This window comes from Choloepus didactylus, chromosome X (assembly GCF_015220235.1).
Source record: "Choloepus didactylus isolate mChoDid1 chromosome X, mChoDid1.pri, whole genome shotgun sequence".
NCBI classification, from domain to species: domain Eukaryota; kingdom Metazoa; phylum Chordata; class Mammalia; order Pilosa; family Megalonychidae; genus Choloepus; species Choloepus didactylus.
The window spans coordinates 41,546,369-41,568,495 of NC_051334.1; the positions used below are offsets into that span (position 1 = coordinate 41,546,369).

The following is a 22,127-nucleotide window of genomic DNA, read 5'->3' on the forward strand; positions in this document are numbered from 1 at the left end:
GGTAGAGGGCTCAACCCATCAAACCACCAGTCCCCTATGTCTGTGGTCATGTTAGCAACCATCAAGGTGGGGTAGGCCAATACCCCTGCATTCTCCACAGGCTCCTCAAGGGGGCACTACATCTTTTTTTTTTCTTGTTTTTTTTTTTTTTTTTTTAACTTTCCCTTCTTTTTTAAATCAACTGTATGAAAAAAAAGTTAAAAAGAAAACAAACATACAATAAAAGAACATTTCAAAGAGACCATAACAAGGGAGTAAGAAAAAGACAACTAACCTAAGATAACTGCTTAACTTCCAACATGTTCCTACTTTACCCCAAGAAAGTTACATAATATAGCAACATTTCTGTGAACTTGTTCCTACTATATCCATCAGAAATTAACAGACCATAGTCATTCCTGGGCATCCCCAGAACGTTAAATAGCTTATCTGTTCTTCTTGGATTATTGTTCCCCCTTCCTTAATTGCTCTCTACTGCTAGTTCCCCTACATTCTACATTATAAACCATTTGTTTTACATTTGTCAAAGTTCACATTAGTGGTAGCATATAATATTTCTCTTTCTGTGCCTGACTTATTTCGCTCAGAATTATGTCTTCAAGGTTCATCCATGTTGTCATGTTTCACGAGATCGTTCCTTCTTACTGCCGCGTAGTATTCCATCGCGTGTATATACCACATTTTATTTATCCACTCATCTGTTGAAGGACATTTGGGTTGTTTCCATCTCTTGGCAATTGTGAATAATGCTGCTATGAACATTGGTGTGCAGATATCTGTTCGTGTCACTGCTTTCCGACCTTCCGGGTATATACCGAGAAGTGCAATCGCTGGATCGAATGGTAACTGTATATCTAGTTTTCTAAGGAACTGCCAGACTGACTTCCAGAGTGGCTGAACCATTATACAGTCCCACCAACAATGAATAAGAGTTCCAATTTCTCCACATCCCCTCCAGCATTTGTAGTTTCCTGTTTGTTTAATGGCAGCCATTCTAACCGGTGTTAGATGGTATCTCATTGTGGTCTTAATTTGCATCTCTCTAATAGCTAGTGAAGCTGAACATTTTTCATGTGTTTCTTGGCCATTTGTATTTCCTCTTCAGAGAACTGTCTTTTCATATCTTTTGCCCATTTTATAATTGGGCCAACTGTACTATTGTCATTGAGTTGTAGGATTTCTTTATATATGCAAGATATCAGTCTTTTCTCAGATACATGGTTTCCAAAAATTTTTTCCCATTGAGTTGGCTGCCTCTTTACCTTTTTGAGAAATTCCTTTGAGGTGCAGAAACTTCTAAGCTTGAGGAGTTCCCATTTATCTATTTTCTCTTTTGTTGCTTGTGCTTTGGGTGTAAAGTCTAGGAAGTGGCCACCTAATACAAGGTCTTGAAGATGTTTTCCTACATTATCTTCTAGGAGTTTTATGGTACTTTCTTTTATATTGAGATCTTTGGTCCATTTTGAGTTAATTTTTGTGTAGGGGGTGAGGTAGGGGTCCTCTTTCATTCTTTTGGATATGGATATCCAACTCTCCCAGCCCCATTTGTTGAAAAGACCATTATGACTCAGTTCAGTGACTTTGGGGGCCTTATCAAAGATCAGTCGGCCATAGATCTGACGGTCTATCTCCGAATTCTCAATTCGATTCCATTGATCTATATGTCTATCTTTGTGCCAGTACCATGCTGTTTTGGCAACTGTGGCTTTATAATAAGCTTCAAAGTCAGGGAGTGTAAGTCCTCCCACTTCGTTTTTCTTTTTTAGAGTGTCTTTAGTAATTCGAGGCATCTTCCCTTTCCAAATAAATTTGATAACTAGCTTTTCCAAGTCTGCAAAGGAGGTTGTTGGAATTTTGATTGGGATTGCATTGAATCTGTAGATGAGTTTGGGTAGAATTGACATCTTAATGACATTTAGCCTTCCTATCCATGAACATGGAATATTTTTCCATCTTTTAAGGTCCCCTTCCATTTCTTTTAGTAGAGTTATGTAGTTTTCTTTGTATAGGTCTTTTACGTCTTTGGTTAAGTTTATTCCTAGGTACTTGATTTTTTTAGTTGCTATCGAAAATGGTATCTTTTTCTTGAGTGTCTCTTCAGTTTGTTCATTTCTAGCATATAGAAACATTACTGACTTATGTGCATTAGTCTTGTATCCCGCTACTTTGCTAAATTTGTTTATTAGCTCTAGTAGCTGTATCGTCGATTTCTCAGGGTTTTCTAGATATAAGATCATATCATCTGCAAACAATGACAGTTTTACTTCTTCTTTTCCAATTTGGATGCCTTTTATTTCTTTGTCTTGCCGGATTGCCCTGGCTAGCACTTCCAGCACAATGTTGAATAACAGTGGTGACAGCGGGCATCCTTGTCTTGTTCCTGATCTTAGAGGGAAGGCTTTCAGTCTCTCACCATTGAGTACTATGCTGGCTGTGGGTTTTTCATATATGCTCTTTATCATGTTGAGGAAGTTTCCTTCAATTCCTACCTTTTGAAGTGTTTTTATCAAAAAGGGATGTTGGATTTTGTCAAATGCTTTTTCAGCATCTATTGAGATGATCAATTGATTTTTCCCTTTTGACTTGTTAATGTGTTGTAATACATTGATTGTTTTTCTTATGTTGAACCATCCTTGCATGCCTGGAATGAACCCCACTTGGTCATGGTGTATGATTTTTTTAATGTGTCTTTGGATTCGATTTGCAATTATTTTGTTGAGGATTTTTGCATCAATATTCATTAGGGAGATTGGCCGGTAGTTTTCCTTTTTTGTAGCATCTTTTCCTGGTTTTGGTATTAGATTGATGTTAGCTTCATAAAATGAGTTAGGTAGTGTTCCCTTTTCTTCAATGTTTTGAAAGAGTTTACGTAAGATTGGTGTCAGTTCTTTCTGGAAAGTTTGGTAGAATTCCCCTGTGAAGCCATCTGGCCCTGGGCATTTATTTGTGGGAAGATTTTTGATGACTGATTGGATCTCTTTGCTTGTGATGGGTTGGTTGAGGTCTTCTATTTCTTCTCTGGTCAGTCTAGGTTGTTCATATGTTTCCAGGAAATTGTCCATTTCTTCTACATTGTCCAGTTTGTTGCCATACAGTTGTTCATAATATCCTCTTATAATTTTTTTAATTTCTTCAGGATCTGCAGTTATGTCACCTTTTTCATTCATTATTTTGTTTATATGGGTCTTCTCTCTTTTTGATTTTGTCAGTCTAGCTAGGGGCTTGTCAATCTTGTTGATCTTCTCAAAGAACCAACTTTTGGTGATATTTATCCTCTCTATTGTTTTTTTGTTCTCTATGTCATTTATTTCTGCTTTAATCCTTGTTATTTCTTTTCTTCTACTTGGTTTAGCATTGGTTTGCTGTTCATTTTCTAGCTTCTTCAGTTGATCCATTAGTTCTTTGATTTTGGCTCTTTCTTCCTTTTTAATATATGCGTTTAGTGCTATAAATTTCCCCCTTAGCACTGCTTTTGCTGCATCCCATAGGTTTTGGTATGTTGTGTTCTCATTTTCATTCGTCTCTATATATTTAGCAATTTCTCTTGCTATTTCTTCTTTAACCCACTGATTGTTTAGGAGTGTGTTGTTTAACCTCCAGGTATTTGTGAATTTTCTAAGTCTCTGATGGTTATTGACTTCTAATTGTATTCCATTGTGGTCAGAGAATGTGCTTTGAATAATTTCAATCTTTTTAAATTTATTGAGGCTTGTTTTATGTCCCAGCATATGATCTATTCTGGAGAAAGTTCCATGAGCACTAGAAAAGTATGTGTATCCTGGTGATTTGGGATGTAATGTCCTGTATATGTCTGTGTGCCGGTTTGAGTGTATTGTGTCCCCCAAATGCCATTATCTTTGTGGTTTTGTGTGGGGCAGGCGTTTTGGTGCTGGTTGGATTTGCTTGGAGTGTGCCCCACCCAGCTGTCAGTGATAATTTTGATGAGATGTTCTCATGGAGGCTTGGCCCCACCCATTCGGGGTGGGCCTTGATCGGTGGAGCTATATAAATGAGCTGACTCAAAGAGAGAAAAGAGAGTGCAGCTGGGAGTGATGTTTTGAAGAGAAGCAAGCTTGCTAGAAAGGAACGTCCTGGGAGAAAGTCGTTTTGAGGCCGGAGCTTTGGAGCAGATGCCAGCTGCCTTCCTAGCTAACAGAGGTTTTCTGGACACCACTGGCCGTCCTCCGGTGAAGGTACCCGATTGCTGAGGTGTTACCTTGGATGCTTTGTGGCCTTAAGACTGTAATTATTTAGTGAAATAAACCCCCGTTTTATAAAAGCCTATCCATCTCTGGTGTTTTGCATTCTCCAGCATTAGCAAACTAGGACAGATTTTGGTACCAGAGAAGTGGGGTGCATTTGCTGCTGAGTTTGCGAATACCAAACATGTTGGAACGGCTTTTTAAATGGATAATGGGGAGTTTCTGGAAGAACTGTGAGGAGCTTGATAGAAAAGGCCTAAACTGCTTTAAAGAGACTGTTAGTGGAAATATGGACTCTAAAGATACTTCTGATGAGGCCCTGAGCAGAAATGATGAATATGTTGTTGTAAACTGGAAGAAAGGCAATCCTTGTTTTAAAGTGGCAGAGAATTTGGCAAAATTGAGTCCTGGTGTCAGATGGAAGGAAGAATTTAAAAGTGATAACCTGGAATACTTAGCTGAGGAGATCTCCAGACTACATGTGGAGGATATACCCTGGCTTCTCCTTGCAGCTTATAGTAAAATGCGAGCGGAGAGAGATAAACTTAGAACTGAACTCTTGGGTTCAAAGAAACCAGAAGCTGATGGCTTGGAAAATTATGAGCTTCCAGGTGGTGGAATCCCAGAAGCTACAGCCCAACATGAGGATGTAACCAAACATGGAACCCAGCTGCCATTTCAGTACAAGCCAAGATTGGAAAAGGAGTTAAGCAGAAAGGATTTGTGGAAGGTCCTATTGTCTAATGGCTTTGACCCCTGTGTGCTTCATGCAAAGCCAACAGAATTTTTGCGAGATCTTTATAGACAGAGCCATTGCCGGTCTGGACTGGAGGAGACAGACAAGGAAAAAATTAAAGGAAAAATCTCTTCAAAGACAGAGCCATGGAGGTTGAGGTCTGGAGTCAAGAGGTTTAGGGCTGGGAGAGCGGAGCAGCCCACATGCATGGAAAGGGTGAGTTTGCCCTGGAGGTCGAGGGCGGGCTTTCCGCCTCGATGCTCTGGAAGAGTTTTGCCACCTCAGGTCCCAAAGAGGGTGGAGCACATTTCCAGGGAATTGGGGAGAGCCTGGCTGCCACCACACTGTTCTGAAGGGGTTGAGCGTGTGACCCGGAGATGGAAGGGAATCCGGGAGCTGCCCCGATGTTTGAGGAGGGTGGGGCCGAGAAGGTGGTCTCCCCAATGTGTGGAAATGTTGGAGCACTCACCTAAGTGTTTGGAGAGGAACGGGCTGCTGAAAAGGCCCTTGGGAAGGGTTAGGCTCCCACTCTCTCAAGCCCCAAGGATGCAACATTGTTCTGTAAATGACTCTCGGACTTTGAAATCTAATGGACTTTGTCCTGTGGGTTTTAGGAACTGTTTCGCTCCTGTTAACCCTGTTTTCCTTACTGTTTCTCCTTATGGCAATGGAAATGTTTATCCTATGAATGTCTCTCCTTTGTATATTGGAAGCACATAACTTGTTCTAGGTTCACAGATCCACAGCTAGAGGGGAATTATGCCTTAGAACTGACCAAGCCTAAACTGATTTTGATGGGATTTTGTACTTAACTTTTGTTACTGAAATGATTTAAGTTTTTGTGATATTGTGATGGAATGAATATATTTTGTATTTGGAAAGATAATGTCATTTTGGGGTTCAGGGGGTGGAATGTGCCGGTTTGAGTGTATTGTGTCCCCCAAATGCCATTATCTTTGTGGTTTTGTGTGGGGCAGGCGTTTTGGTGCTGGTTGGATTTGCTTGGAGTGTGCCCCACCCAGCTGTCAGTGATAATTTTGATGAGATGTTCTCATGGAGGCTTGGCCCCACCCATTCGGGGTGGGCCTTGATCGGTGGAGCTATATAAATGAGCTGACTCAAAGAGAGAAAAGAGAGTGCAGCTGGGAGTGATGTTTTGAAGAGAAGCAAGCTTGCTAGAAAGGAACGTCCTGGGAGAAAGTCGTTTTGAGGCCGGAGCTTTGGAGCAGATGCCAGCTGCCTTCCTAGCTAACAGAGGTTTTCTGGACACCACTGGCCGTCCTCCGGTGAAGGTACCCGATTGCTGAGGTGTTACCTTGGATGCTTTGTGGCCTTAAGACTGTAATTATTTAGTGAAATAAACCCCCGTTTTATAAAAGCCTATCCATCTCTGGTGTTTTGCATTCTCCAGCATTAGCAAACTAGGACAGTCTGTTAAATCTAATTCATTTATCAGATTGTTTAGGTTTTCAATTTCCTTATTGGTCTTCTGTCTGGTTGATCTATCTATAGGAGAGAGTGATGTGTTGAAGTCTCCCACAATTATTGTGGAAACATCAATTGCTTCCTTTAGTTTTGCCAGTGTTTCTCTCATGTATTTTGTGGCACCTTGGTTGGGTGCATAGACATTTACGATTGTTATTTCTTCTTGTTGAATTGCCCCTTTTATTAGTATGTAGTGGCCTTCTTTGTCTCTCAAAACATCCCTGCATTTGAAGTCTATTTTATCTGAGATTAATATTGCTACGCCTGCTTTCTTTTGGCTGTAGCTTGCATGAAATATTTTTTTCCATCCTTTCACTTTCAGTTTCTTTGTGTCCCTGTGTCTAAGATGAGTCTCTTGTATGCAACATATTGATGGTTCATTTTTTTTGATCCATTCTGCGAATCTATATCTTTTAATTGGGGAGTTTAATCCATTTACATTCAACGTTATAACCGTGAAGGCATTTCTTGAATCGGCCATCTTATCCTTTGGTTTATGTTTGTCATATTTTTCCCCTCTGTCTATTAATATCCTTTATTGTACCCATACCGAATCTCTTTAGTACTGAACCTTTCTCCAAGTCTCTCTGTCCTGTCTTTGTTTCTCTGTCTGTAGGGCTCCCTTTAGTATCTCCAGTAGGGCAGGTCTCTTGTTAGCAAATTCTCTCAGCATTTGTTTGTCTGTGAAAAATTTAAGCTCTCCCTCAAATTTGAAGGAGAGCTTTGCTGGATAAAGTATTCTTGGCTGGAAATTTTTCTCACTCAGAATTTTAAATATATCGTGCCACTGCCTTCTCGCCTCCATGGTGGCTGCTGAGTAGTCACTACTTAGTCTTATGCTGTTTCCTTTGTATGTGGTGAATTGCTTTTCTCTTGCTGCTTTCAGAACTTGCTCCTTCTCTTCTGTGTTTGACAGTGTGATCAGTATATGTCTCGGAGTGGGTTTATTTGGATTTATTCTATTTGGGGTTCGCTGAGCATTTATGATTTGTGTATTTATGTTGTTTAGAAGATTTGGGAAGTTTTCCCCAACAATTTCTTTGAATACTCTTCCTAGACCTTTACCCTTTTCTTCCCCTTCTGGGACACCAATGAGTCTTATATTTGGACGTTTCATATTATCTATCATATCCCTGAGGTCCATTTCGATTTTTTCAATTTTTTTCCCCATTCTTTCTTTTATGCTTTGATTTTCCATTCTGTCATCTTCCAGGTCACTGATTCGTTGTTCAACTTCCTCTAGTCTTGTACTATGAGTGTCCAGAATCTTTTTAATTTGGTCAACAGTTTCTTTAATTTCCATAAGATCATCCATTTTTTTATTTAGTCTTGCAATGTCTTCTTTATGCTCTTCTAGGGTCTTCTTGATTTCCTTTGTCTCCCGTACTATGGTCTCATTGTTCATCTTTAGTTCTTTGAGTAGCTGCTCTAGGTGCTGTGTCTCTTCTGGTCTTTTGATTTGGGTGCTTGGGCTTGGGTTATCCATATCGTCTGGTTTTTTCATATGCTTTATAATTTTCTGTTGTTTTTGGCCTCGTGGCATTTGCTGAACTTGATAGGGTTCTTTTAGGATTTGTAGACCAATTGAAGTCCTTATCTCTAATTTATCAGATCTACAGCTTCGTGGAGTACACTTTCTCTAACTAACCAGCAGGTGGCGTCCACGAGCCACCTGTTCTCCACAAGCCAGTTCTCCCCTGCTTAGCCTTTTTGGTGAGTGGGGGAGTGACTCTTGTGGGGTCCAATTGGTGTACCAAGCTTGCATGTGTAGTTGGTGTTGCCTGCCCTGTATATGGGGCGTGTTTCTGGGCAGTCAGGGAGGGGGGGGGTGGCTCTAACAATCAAATCTCCCTGGTGAGCCTAGAGTTTTAAAGCTGCTGCAATAGTCTAATCCTTCAGTTCAGTCCTGCCACAGTTTGTCTCTGCCACTGACCCACAAGTCCTTGGTATTGGCGTATGGCTCCTGAGACTTGCAAGTAGGCCCCTCTTCCAGGCCGTGCACCCCGGGTCCTCTGTTGAGGGATGACTGTGCTATGTCACAGGTGAGTGCCGTCCCCCCAGGGCAGTTCTGGGCTGCTGGGCTGTGTAGGGAGGCTCCCAGTCTGCTGAAATGATGGCTGAATGGGGCTTTGTTAATTCACACTGCTCTACCTTCCCAACTCTGGGACAATCAGCTGAGGTTGCAGGGAAGGCTAATGTCCACGCCCAGTTTTGTGGTGTGTGCCTGTTATTTGAAGCACTTCCGTCACACTGGGTTGTCTGGGGCAGTTCTGGGCTATGGGGCTGGCGATGGGCAGGAGTGTTTCCTGTCCACCAGGATGATGGCTGTGAGCGGACACCCCCCTTTTCTTGGGAAGTTGTGGTGTTTAGTGAATTTTCTCAGCCACTGGATTATTGCGTTTTGTCTCAGAGCTCTCCTAGTTCTGCTCTTGACTTGACCTGCCCAAATTGCAAGTCTTTGAAACTTTCTGTATTGGGCTTCTTAGAGTAATTGTTTTAGAAAAAGAAAAAAGGATTAAAAAAAAAAAAAAAAAAAAAGGGCCCTCCTCAGAGATCTAATGGGTCATTGAAATGCTAAGAGACAAAGCAACCAGGGCCATTAAGGAAAGGTTCACAGGGCAGAGAGATCAGCTTTTCTTCGGGATTTGCATATGTACCTCAGGGCCTGAGCTCTGCCCTTCCCCTTTCTATGTTCACCAGAACTCCAAAAAATCCTCCGCTTTTATTTTGGAGTTTTTCGTGTTGTTTTTTTTCTATGCCTGTCTCCTCTCTGCTGGGCTGGCTGCTCTCAGATTCTCTGGTGTCTGGTCTCAGTCTATCTATGGTTGGAGTTTGGATCAGTAGAATGAGTTTCCAATAAGGGCTGCCACTGCAGTTCTCCCTTCTCCTTCCCGGAGCTGACAGCCCCTCCTCCCATGGGACTGAGCCTGGCAGGGAGGGGCGCGGGTCCCCTGGCCGCAAAAACTTACAGATTTCGCTGATCTCAGCAGTTCCACGTTTTCATGAGTATTGTATGAAGTATGCCCAAAGTCAGATTGCTCTGTGGTGTCCAGTCCACGCAGTTCCTGGCTTTCTACCTACTTTCCTGGAGGAGTAACTAAAACATACAGCTCACCAGTCTGCCATCTTGCCCCGCCTCGGTTTGGTGGTTTTTATAAAGCTTAATATACATTTATAAATTAGCAATCCTACTCACATGTATTTATCCTAGAGAAATGAAAACGTGTATATAGATATTCATAGACACTTTATTTGTACTAGCCAAAAACTAGAAACAACCCAAATGTCCTTTAAAGGGTGAATGGATAAACAAACTGTTGGAGAGCCATACAATGGAAAAAGTACTCAGCAATAAAAAGGAATTAACTATCGATACGTACAGCAACTTGCATGGATCTCAAGGGCATTATGCTGAGTGAAAAACACCAATCCCTAAAGTTTAATATTGTGTAATTCCATTTACAGAATATTCTCAAAATGACAAAATTATAGTGGTGGAGAACAGATCAGTAGTTACCAGGGGTTAGGGTTTAGGGGGAGGGTGTGAGTATTAAAAGGTAGCACTAGGATTTTCTTTGGGATGACAGAACAGTTCTGTATCCCAATTATGGTGGTGGTTAAATCATTCTATACATATGATAAAATTTCATAGAATTATGCACCAAAAACAAAAAAAGGAAAAGAAAAAGAAAGAGTACATGTAAAAAACTGGTGAAATTCAAATAAGGCCTACAGGTTAGTTAACAGTAGTGACCCCATGTTGATTTCCTAGTTTTGATAATTATATTATACTTAAGTCAGATATTATCATTGGAAGAAGTTGGGTAAGGGTACATGAGAACTCTGTACTATTTCTGCAACTTCCATGTGAGTTTAAAAGTTAAAAAAATTACTCTCCAGTCTACATTTCTGACACTCCTATGGATTTTCTAATTCCAAATGCCTTTTGGACATTTCATCTTAGATGTCTTATGATTGTTTCAAACACAGTATGTCTTAAACCACACTCATACTCTCTGCCCCTTTCCACCTGGCTTTTCCTTCTAAAGGCCCTATTTCTATTAGGGGTAACATCATTCTTCCAGTTAGTGTGAAACCTTGAATTAATTTTTCACTTCTTCCTAGGATCTAGTCACTGACTGAGTCTTATCACTTTTCCTTTCCTCAGAACGGCAGTCTTGGTTTTTCTTTTCTATTCCCCCTTTTACTCCCTGGTCCAAGCCTAGATCACCTCCTGACTGGAGAGTCATAGCTTTTATAAAATCCCCTTGTCTCTACTGCTTTCAGGTACCTTACCTCTAACAGGTACCCACCTGTACACAGTGTCCAAAGAATTAAATGAGCATGCTGCCCACGTCATGTCATCACTCAAAACGTTGCAGGAGCTTTTCACTTTCTGCACTGTAATATTCAAACTACTTAGTTTGGCATTCTAGACTGAACACCTTCCCTCAAACCAAAATTTCCAGCCAACTACTGCTACAATCCTTCAGATACCTGACATTTTGTTAAACCAGGTTGCTTCCTGGCCCCACCCCCAACTTGCCTTGAATATATCTTATACTTTTTAATGGTTTTGCCTATGCTTATCTTCTACTTCTCATATGGGGTGTGTCCCTTTTCAGCCCCACTAACACATGCAAGCCTTCCCTGGAGCTACAGCCTAGAACAGCCTTCTTGGACTTTTTCATTTAAGTTACTGGCATTCATTTGCCTTTTTGGTGTCAGAAATCTATTATATATTAAGCTCAGGTTATTTAGAACAAGAAGTATAATCAATGGTAGGGAAAGGGTTCTCAAAAATAAATATATTAGCCAAGATAAACTTTGATATTGAAAGCCACTGTAAACATGTAATGTATAATGCTAAAACATTTTCTAAAGGACATTTAAAATGACTAATATGGCTGCCATTTCCAATGCTACTTGTCACTTAAACTAGCTTCTAATGAACAAAAGATCCCCATTCTGGAGAAACTGAGAAAGGCAAAGAGATAAAATAGGAATCTTCATTTCTGTGGGGGAAAATATACCTAAGAACTATTTACCTACACTTCTGCCTTGCAGATTATCAATGGGAAATCAAGAATAACTAGAACTGGATATTCCAAGTGAGGAATAATTAGAACTGAGTATCAGAGTGTAGAATGCATATCTGAGAGGTAGCATTCTTAAGGAGAATCAAGATCTATTGGAATCTCAAAATTGTTCTATAATATCATTCAATGTCATCACTATTAAGACCCATTATTAATCTACGTTTTTATATATCTTCTTAGCTTGCATAATCACTGGGGAAGTAGCATGGTATAATATAATGGCCATTCATTCACTTATTAACTTGTTGATATTTATTGAGTACCTACTATGTGTCAAACACTTTCTATGTGTCAGAGTGAACCAACAGCCCCAAATTCCTACCCTTGTATAGCTTTATATTTTATGGGGTAGACAGAAAATAAAAAAGATTAAGTAGAATATAAGTATATAGTATGGTGACAAATGCTATTTTAGTGGAGTGGGAGGATTGCAAGCCTGACTAGAGTGGGTTCAAGAGAAAGGCATGGGAGAAATTGGAGAAAAGTGAGTACAGACAACTCTTTCTAGGAGTTTTGCTGTCAAGGGGAGCAGTGAATAGAGGCAGAAGCTGAAGAGGGTTGTAGGATCAGAAGAAGGTATATATACATACACACACATATACATACATATAAATTACAGCATGTTAGAGTCAACAGAGATAGAAAACCGATGATGCAGGAAAGGGAATGCTAAAGCAATGTTCCTGAGTAAGTGAAAGGTATGGAATCTAGTATACAAGTGAAAGGGTTTTGGTAGGCTGGATTAAAATCTTTGTTCTACCACGGACAACTTTTGTGACTTGGGACAAGATTCTTAACCTGTTTAGGATATAAAAAGAATTTTTAAAATCTGCCTTTTCCCTAAGCCACTAAACCTACATCTATTACCTATTTATATAAAAATAATTAATGCTATAAAGTACACATTCATAACCAAAATAAAGATAATTAATTTTTTTGTCATAACCTGGTACTATTTCAGTTTTTCACATTGTATGTCTTTGGATGCCTTCCTCTCTGGTGTAGTCTTTCTGAATCTACTTTTGTATCCTCTGTCTGATAACTGAACATCACTTGCATGGTATATCTTTATAGTGGGTTTAATAGTGTTCCCCCAAAATTCCTGCCCATTTGGAACCTCAGAATGTGTCCTGATTTGGAAACAGGATCTTTGCAGATGGAATTAGTTAAGATGAGGTCATCCTGGATTAGGTGCGCTCTAAATCCAATGACTGGTATCCTTGTAAAAAGAGGAGAGAACACACAGAGAGACACAGAGAAGAAGGCTATGTGAAGATTGAGGCAGAGTGGAGTGATGCAGCTACAAGCCAAGGAATGCCAAAGATTGCCATCAACCACCGGAAGATAAGAGGAGGCAAGGAAGGATTCTTCAGATCCTTCAGTGGGAGTATGACCCTGCCAGCACCTTGATTTTGTACTTCTAGTCTCCAGAACTGTGAAAATAAATTTCTGTTGTTTTAAGCTAGTCAGTATTTGGTAATTTGGTAGGACAGCAAAAGGAAACTATTATAATCCTGATGCAGATGTTTACATATGACAGGCAGAAACATCAAACAAGAAAGATGGACAATACTGTAATGAAAAACACTCAGAAAAAAAGATGGAACAGGCCACTTTATAGAGCAATATATTCTTGCTTCTGGGAGTGTTCAAACAAAGTATAGATGGCTGCCTATGAGCTCATGTACCTTAAGCCATGGGTGATTCAGTGCTTCATAAACAGTGATCCTTTCAGCTGGATCCAGCATCAGCATCCGACGTACTAGGTCTTTGGCACTTTCAGAGATATGGCTCCACTGCCTTGGATTCATCTGAAGAGGGAGAAAAGGAAAATGACATAGTTATCTTCAGTGAGAAGTTAACAGTCACCATTATTTAATATTTTTATGCTACTTTAATGTGATTAAAATTCTCAGAGCAAAGAGCAGAAACCTGATGCTAACAGTTTGCTCTCTAAGGAAGAAGACTACAAACACAATTCTTTTTCTCCTTGTTGTATGAGAATTTTTGCATCATAAAAAGTCCTTACATATGTTTTTATTGTTATGTAAGTTATAATATTTTTAATAATTAAGAATATAATTTAATGATTCCCATTTCTGTCTTTAGAACCTCAGCTAGAGACTAGAAAAAAAGAGTTACTTAATCCAGAAAGGACTAAAATAAAATTTAAACATTAAAACTTTTAAAGAAATGAATTTAAAATTTTATTTTAAGTTGGGATTAGCTGTAATTGTGAACTATGTAAAGTTATTAATAGGATATTCTGGTTACTGTGTATCAATTTCAGTATTTAGAAAAAGATATACTATTAACATAGGCCCTACAAAATAACAAATTCACTTGTATATTGCCATCAGAGAAGTTACTTTTGTCCCTTTTTTTAGAGATGAGACAACTAAGACACAGAGTAAACTGACAAAAGGCAAACAAAAACATTACGAATTGTTCAAAACGCAAAAGGCTTGTTAGAAAGACGGTAGGCCTGTGAAGAAATAGCCATAAGACTCCTGGAAAAAGGGATATGTGGGAGACCAGGAACCAGAAATAAATAGAAAGAGGGTGTTTAGTGTTTGGAGTTAGGAAGGCAGGTGGGTACAGAAGTGTAGAGATGGAGTAGGGTCATTCACATGGGTGAGCTTATGTGCGTTGCCCTGTGGTAGGCGATTTAAGCAATGCCATGGCTTTAACCAGCAGAGACCTATGTCACCATCTAAGGGACAAAGATGGAGAACAAACTCTACAACAATTTAAAGCCAAAATTAAATCACAACTGGCATCCTTGTATATATAAATCATTATAATTTGGCCAAGGGGTATATTAGACTCTGAACTGTGGCAAATGTGAGGCTTTGTACTTTAGACGGATAGTGGAAAACATCTCTACTTTAGGATATCTCTTAAAATTGGATGGTGGTCCATTTTCTTTCTATTAGCAGGCAGAATCCTAAAGAGTCACTTCTGCTTGTCAAATCCCATTAAAAGGAATGCCATTAGACTGCTTAAATTTCGTCATCCTTTTGAAACTGTGATAAGTCGATCAGCTTGAAATAAGGAAGCAAGTGATTAGATGGGGTCTGGATAGCCTTGCTCCTTCTTACCCATCCTGTAGCTGATGTGCTCTTTATAGTCTGAATGATTTTTCAATTGGGAAAGGGTTTGAGAAATCATCTGAAGTAGTGGTAAGATTTCTGAATTAAGTAGAGGTTAACCAGTTTATTCCCCTGCCCTTTTTATGAGGGTGTCCAATGTAGGGTTTCTCTTCCTTTGTCTGAGAAAAGCAGTTGAAATCCTTTGGGGAGGCTGAGTATATAAGGGGGAACAAAACACAGCCACAAAATCGTCTCACTCATTTGAATACCAAAGCCATGGCAGTCTAGAATCCTGTTGTGTAGATACAAACTGACTACTTGTGACAATAAGTTACATTCAAGGTTACTGTGGGAATTACATACTGTGAAAATTATATTCTTTTTGTCCTTTATTTAAAAAGTTAATTAAAATTAAATGTTAGCATATATTCCAGTTTAATAGTATTCTCTGACATCTATTTTAAAATATCAAAAGCTAACAATGAAAACGAAAAGTTAAATTAAAATCACTTAAGTTGCTATGGTCTCTTTGAAATGTTCTTTTATTGTATGTTTGTTTTCTTTTTAACTTTTTTTTTCATACAGTTGATTTGAAAAAAGAAGGGAAAGTTAAAAAAAAAAAAAAAAAAAGAAAAAAGACAAACAAGGAAAAAAAAAAAAAACAAAAAAAAACGATGTAGTGCCCCCTTGAGGAGCCTGTGGAGAATGCAGGGGTATTCGCCTACCCCACCTCCATGGTTGCTAACATGACCACAGACATAGGGGACTGGTGGTTTGATGGGTTGAGCCCTCTACCATAAGTTTTACCCTTGGGAAGACGGTTGCTGCAAAGGAGAGGCTAGGCCTCCCTGTATTTGTGCCTAAGAGTCTCCTCCTGAATGCCTCTTTGTTGCTCAGATGTGGCCCTCTCTCTCTGGCTAAGCCAACTTGAAAGGTGAAATCACTGCCCTCCCCCCTACGTGGGATCAGACACCCAGGGAAGTGAATCTCCCTGGCAACGTGGAATATGACTCCCGGGGAGGAATGTAGACCCGGCATCGTGGGATGGAGAACATCTTCTTGACCAAAAGGGGGATGTGAAAGGAAATGAAATAAGCTTCAGTGGCAGAGAGATTCCAAAACGAGCCGAGAGATCACTCTGGTGGGCACTCTTACGCACACTTTAGACAACCTTTTTTAGGTTCTAAAGAATTGGGGTAGCTGGTGGTGGATACCTGAAACTATTAAACTACAACCCAGAACCCATGAATCTCGAAGACAGTTGTATAAAATGTAGCTTATGAGGGGTGACAGTGGGATTGGGAATGCCATAAGGACCAAACTCCACTTTGTCTAGTTTATGGATCGATGTGTAGAAAAGTAGGGGAAGCAAACAAACAGACAAAGGTACCTAGTGTTCTTTTTTACTTCAATTGCTCTTTTTCACTCTAATTATTATTCTTGTTATTTTTGTGTGTGTGCTAATGAAGGTGTCAGGGATTGATTTAGGTGATGAATGTACAACTATGTAATGGTACTGTAAACAATCGAAAGTACAATTTGTTTTGTATGACTGCGTGGTATGTGAATATATCTCAATAAAATGATGATTAAAAAAAAAAAAAAATCACTTAAGGCCAGTAGCAGTTTATAAACTATGACAATTTAAATGTACAGGCATACCTCGTTTTACTGTACTTTGCTTTATTGCGCTTCGCAGATACTGTGTTTTTTACCAATTGAAGGTTTGTGGCAACCGAGTCAAGCAAGTCTATCGGTGCCATTTTTCCAACAGCATATGCTCACTTTGTGCTCTGTCATATTATAATTAAGGTATGTACATGGTTTATAAAGACATAATGCTATTGCACACTTAATAGACTAGACTATAGTGTAAACCTAACTTTTATATGCACTGGGAAACAAAAAAATTCATGTGACTTGCTTTATTGTGATATTTGCTTTATTGCAGTGCTGGGGAACAGAATTTGCAATATCTCCGAGGTGTGCCTATACTACATTTTCTTGAAAATACCATAAAGATCAAGGATTTTGTTAATAGTTTTTTTGTTAAGAACCACCAGGATGATGAAATGATATTTTTGAGATATGCTTTAAAATAATCTAGTAGTGTGTGGATAAAACAAGATTGGCTATATGTTGATAAGTATTAAAGCTGAGGCATCACTATGCTATTACCTACTTTTTTCATTTGTCTGAAAATTTCCACAATTAAAAATTTGAAAAAATTGACAGAACCATATCACGGTATATTAAAAAAAAAAAGGCCCACCAGGTTCATTATTGACGGCAGGGCTGGATCTATACAAACTAAGCTGCTGAGAAACCTGGGATTTTGTAAGGAAAGCCATGAATATAAGCAAAAGTTTAGGTTAGACAAGTAAAAGAGTAAATAAGGTATTGACCTCAAAGCTTCAAATCCCCAGGTCAAGAATTGGTGATATAGCTTCTACCATCCATCTGACTTACTATAATATTAAGAATAGGGAATTTTAAAAATGATTTAATTTTTAGACACATGTAGACACAGTCCAAGTTTCTTACCAAGCAACAAAATTAACTACTCAATGTTTTAAAAATAGACAAAATCAAATACCAGAGGCCATCGGAATGAAGCACATTGCCTTGGAAACCAGGAAGTTTGCAACTGAGCCAACACAAAGAAATAATTCTATTATTAGTAAATGCTTAAAACTCGAAAAGGCAGGTCGAAGATTTTATTATATGGTACATATGTCATAAGCTGCTGTGAGGATTAAATGAATTAATATATGTAATATGCTTAAAATAGTTTGTGGAATATAGCAAGGGCTATGTATGAGTTAGCTATAATTATTGCTAGTATTGTAAGCATGATACATTAATAATCTTGTTTATTTTCATGTTAGATCTGTGATTTCACTTAGAAAAATTCAACCAGAAAGCCATGGCTATGCATTCCTGACAGCCACTCACAATTTCCAGGAATATAAAGGGATGATTACTTATAAGCAGTTTCTTGAGACATTTAGTTACCTTGAAAGTATTGATTTTATTCCCCAATGGCCAACTGACTCTAAGAGAAGCATAAAAACCTATACTTAAAACATTTTTCACTGTTAACAGAGTTTTGGCAAATTTCTTGGTTACATGCACTTATAAGCTGATGGTGCCAAGGACAAAGCATCATTGCAAAAAAAAAAAGAGGAATATTAGCCATTCTCACTAACAATTTAAAAGGGTAAGGTTGCAACTCTGAAAATACTTTACATTTTCCCCTTTTCTTTTTTTTCCAAGTCCCATATAGAAATGTAACATTACTGAGGAATTGAAAAGAAAATTTTAGGGGCCTCATACTTCTAGAGTCTAGTATATATAAATAAACCCATGCTTGCTTTTATAGACTGGACAAAATAAACAGTGATTCTGTTGAATAGGAAGTACAGGTTTCCCAGCACAAACTGCCCTGAACTAATATCCAGAAATGCATTACCCCATGTTTCCCATACACAGATCCTATTCCGTGTCAGCCATAACAAGGCAGTATAGGGTAAAAAAGGGTAAAAGCTTGGGTAGTAGAATCAACCTTAAGCTTATTTATTTCCAAGAAGTCCTTAGGTCTTTCTGATAGTCATTCATGATGTCAGTAATGACTTTTTAATTTTTTAATAATGAAAGTAATAATTTATTAATCACAAGTCTGTGAATAGTACATGAGAAACACAGCCAAAGAAAAATAGAGACACACAGCCAAAGAAAAATATGAATGTGTTAAGTCACAACAAAATGGCTCTAAATTGTATTGAAATTTTGTGATGATATCAGCATTTCAGTTTATCCTGGTATGGAAATGGCAAATTTGTAGGCTGTGCTGGCTGACTACATAAAGTACAACAATATAATGGGGGTGGTAAAGCAAAAACAGATGCTAATGAAGACTAAATTAAAAATTAAGATAAAGAATGACTAACATTACCTGAATAAAATTTCTACTTTTAACTTCACAAATTAAGCAAAAAGCCTTTAAAAATGAATTACACAAATTATACAAAGAAAGGCCATATTAGTTTATTTGGGTCACCAGACAGCTAATGGATACTTTAAAATATGGGATCAGGTCTGTAAAAAACAGCTTACCTAGGGTAAAAAAACCAATAAGGGTCAAATTCTATCATAATAAATTCCAAGGATCATTCCAAATTCTTTCATTGAATTAGAATTTTATTTGAAATAAGTGGGCATTAACCAAACATTTCTTTGACCCAGATAAATGAGGAATTTTGCCATAATGTATGTGTGGTAAAATAATTTGATCTGTAGTGTGGCTTTGTGTAGGTCTTACGATCTGAGAGCCCAGAACTCCTGAATTGTAGACTTGTATGTGCAGGAAAGGGGACACATATCCAGTCTATAGTTTTTATACTGCCCCAAAGAGGACTAGGATACCTGTTTTCAAGTCTAAAGACAAAGTCAGAATCCAAAGAACTGGTATAGACTTTAGATGTAGCACAGAGGGGAAGGAAGAAGGAGAGACAAAGCAATGATTGTTTTGAAGATAGCCTCCTTTCTTGACCACCTGGATGAAAGTTCAGCTGACAGCAACTCAGAAATTTACTTGAGGCCTATGTTGCCTGTGGTGGTTTGAAGCTGTATGTACCCCAGAAAAACGTTCTTAAATATAATGCATTCCTGTGGCTGTAAACCCATTGCAAGTAGGCCCTTTTGATGAGGTTACTTCAGTTAAGGTGTGTCTCACCTCAATAAGGGTGAGTCTTAATCCTATTACTGGAGTCCTTCATAAGAGAATGAAATTCGGACACACAGAGAGAAAGCCACAGAAGCAAGAAACTGAAATCAACAAAACTGGAAAAGAAGGGAGAGACCAGCAGACACCACCATGTGCCTTGCCATGTGACAGAGGAGCCAAGGGTCACAGGCAGCTGGTCTTTGGGAAGAAAGCATCACCTTGATGACAACTTCATTTGGACATTTTCCCAGCCTCAAAACTTGAGCGAATAAATTCCCATTGATTAACCCAACCCATTTCATGGTATCTGCTTTGAGCAGCCTAGGAAACTAAAACATGTAAGCAGAGAACATTTCTCTGACTGGGTACCCATATGACAGGCAATCAATAAGCAATCCAAAGATAGATAGTAACGTTAAAAAACATTTTTCAGTAATTAGAATAGCAAATTTATATAGAGTCAGAAACTAGAATATAGGTTACCAGGGGGAGGGAATAGGGAGGTAATGCTTAAATTGTAAAGAATTTCAGTTTGGGGTAATAGAAAAGTTTTGGTAATGGATGGTGGTGATGGTAGCACAACATTGTGCACATAATTAACAGCACTGAATTATATACTTGAATGTGGTTAAAAGGGGAAATTTTAGATTGTATATATGTTACTAGAATAAAAATTTTTAAAAAAGGACTGTACCACATAGTGAACTCTAATGTTAACCAAAGATTACAGTTAGTAGCACAAGTATAAAAATGTTCTTTCATCAATTGTAATAAATGTACCACACTAACGCAAGGTGTTAATAACAGGGTGGAATATGGGAACTCTGTATTTTATGCATGATTTTTCTGTACATCTACAACTTTTCTAATAAATTTAAAAAAACATTTTTTCAGAGTAATTTAATCTTAGTGGAAAAATAAAATGCTCATAATACATAACATATTACCTTATATTTTCCTTTAATGATGCCTTCAAACAATCTTTCCTTGGTTCCATAAAAAGGTAAACAACCACTTAGCAGAATAAAGAGGATCACGCCACAACCCCAGACATCTACAGGTTTTCCATAAGGCTCTCTTTTGACCACTTCTGGGGCCATAAAATGAGGTGTTCCAACACGCCCTATATTTAAAACAACATTAAGGAAAAATGTTTGCATAAAATGGGGTTTTCCACTTGAAAACTGAAAATAATAGAACAGTAACAATCTGAATGAAAAATTTAATGGTATAAACATTCTCTCATTACCTCCCCTCTCCCCCATAAAACCAATGTCACAGAAGAAAAAAAATATTTATCTTAACACTTTTTGAAAATACTGAGCTCAGACTACTCTGTCTTCTAATACTGGTACTCCCTACCGATTTCAGCAAGCATAACATAGGTATTTACATATTCCTTGCTTCACGAAGAAGTTTAAAGTTTCCAGTTTTTCACATGTTTGAAAATCACTAAAAGTATGGAGCAATGGCAGGTTGAAGAGTTAGCAGGCAGAGTCTGTAGCTGCCCAGGAAAGAGGTGGGAGGGCCTCCCCACAGCAGGGGCAGAAGCAGAGAGGCATGGAGAGGAGGGAGCAGGAGGAGAAAAAGAATCTGTGGAAAAAAGATTGTGACTTTTGACTGCCAAATAGAAAACCCCAAATTAAAGCTATTGCTGACCATTTTTATTTGGAATATGAATTTGAATCTGAAATCCCATTAAGCTTATTTTAGCAGTAGGCTGTAGCAATTAAAAATGGGGTTTAAGAACAGGAATAGTATTTTAATGCTATTATAATTATTTTGTAGATTCCTAATTGTATTCTGGATAGGTGAGTTTTCCAAATAGCTGAGCTTCAGATAGAAGTATAAATATATTTAAATAGTTTTTACTATGCTGAACACATAAAAGGAAAGAAACCCTTTCCACTTCAAGGACTGGGTGATCACAGATTCCAAAATGACAGGAAAATGGCTTTCTATTTTAAAGCAGATAAATATTAGTAATGCAATGGGTAACATTTCAAAAGTACTTTAAACAACAGGAAAGCTTCCTCTAAGATAAATCATTTATCCCTTACTTACTTATAATGTATTTTTAAAGACATTGAAATACTCAAAGTAATTTCAAGACCATAAGTAAAAGTATGTAAAAAATGACAGTAATATGACCATCAGAAAGTATTTTCAATTCTAGAAGCACTGAGAAAATAAATTTAGAGTAACGGACACACTATGGATTCAAAATTAGCTTCAAAAATACACATTTTGGGGGAAGGGTTCATAGACTTTAGGAAAATAGATTAACATGGAGAAAAAATTAACATGGAGAAAATGTTAAAAAAAATCTATTTTTCCCCTTCAATCAAGATGCACAATAAAATATGAAGCCCATGACATTTTGAATACTAACAGACCCAGATCAATAGAAACAAAGTCATTAAATATAGCCAATATATAACATCTAAAGGGAATTTGCATTTTTCATTTCATTCCATTAGCCTTGGGGATGTAATCATCAGTCTTAACAAAGGGGCGATCTGTACAAATACTGGATTCAAGAAAGTTAGCTTAACAGCAACATTTGCTTAAAAATAAAATAAAAAACAAAACAAAATAACAAAACCTTAGGATTTTCAGTTGATTGCAAGATTAGTATGAGTCATGTGGTTGTCAAAAAAAACCAATGCAATTGAGAGAGCCCGATAAAATTTTTTGTTCTAAGACCCATAACAAAAAGAAATGATAGCCCATGCTATTGTGCACTGAACTGCCCACACCTGTAGTTATGGTGTTCAGTTCTGGCCT

At 38.1% G+C, this 22,127-nt stretch overlaps 1 protein-coding gene across 6 annotated transcripts in view; it reads right to left on the reverse strand.

The window, feature by feature from the left end:
- The window catches only part of CASK (calcium/calmodulin dependent serine protein kinase), a 524,745-nt gene that overhangs the window by 140,784 nt on the left and 361,834 nt on the right, over positions 1-22,127 (reverse strand). For all 6 annotated transcript variants that reach the window (XM_037820735.1, XM_037820733.1, XM_037820731.1 and 3 more), the window contains exons 7-8: positions 20,288-20,463; positions 13,211-13,333 (exon numbers count right to left, since the gene is read on the reverse strand). In XM_037820735.1, the coding sequence (XP_037676663.1) occupies positions 13,211-13,333; positions 20,288-20,463 (299 nt within the window). The remainder of the gene's footprint in view (positions 1-13,210; positions 13,334-20,287; positions 20,464-22,127) is intronic.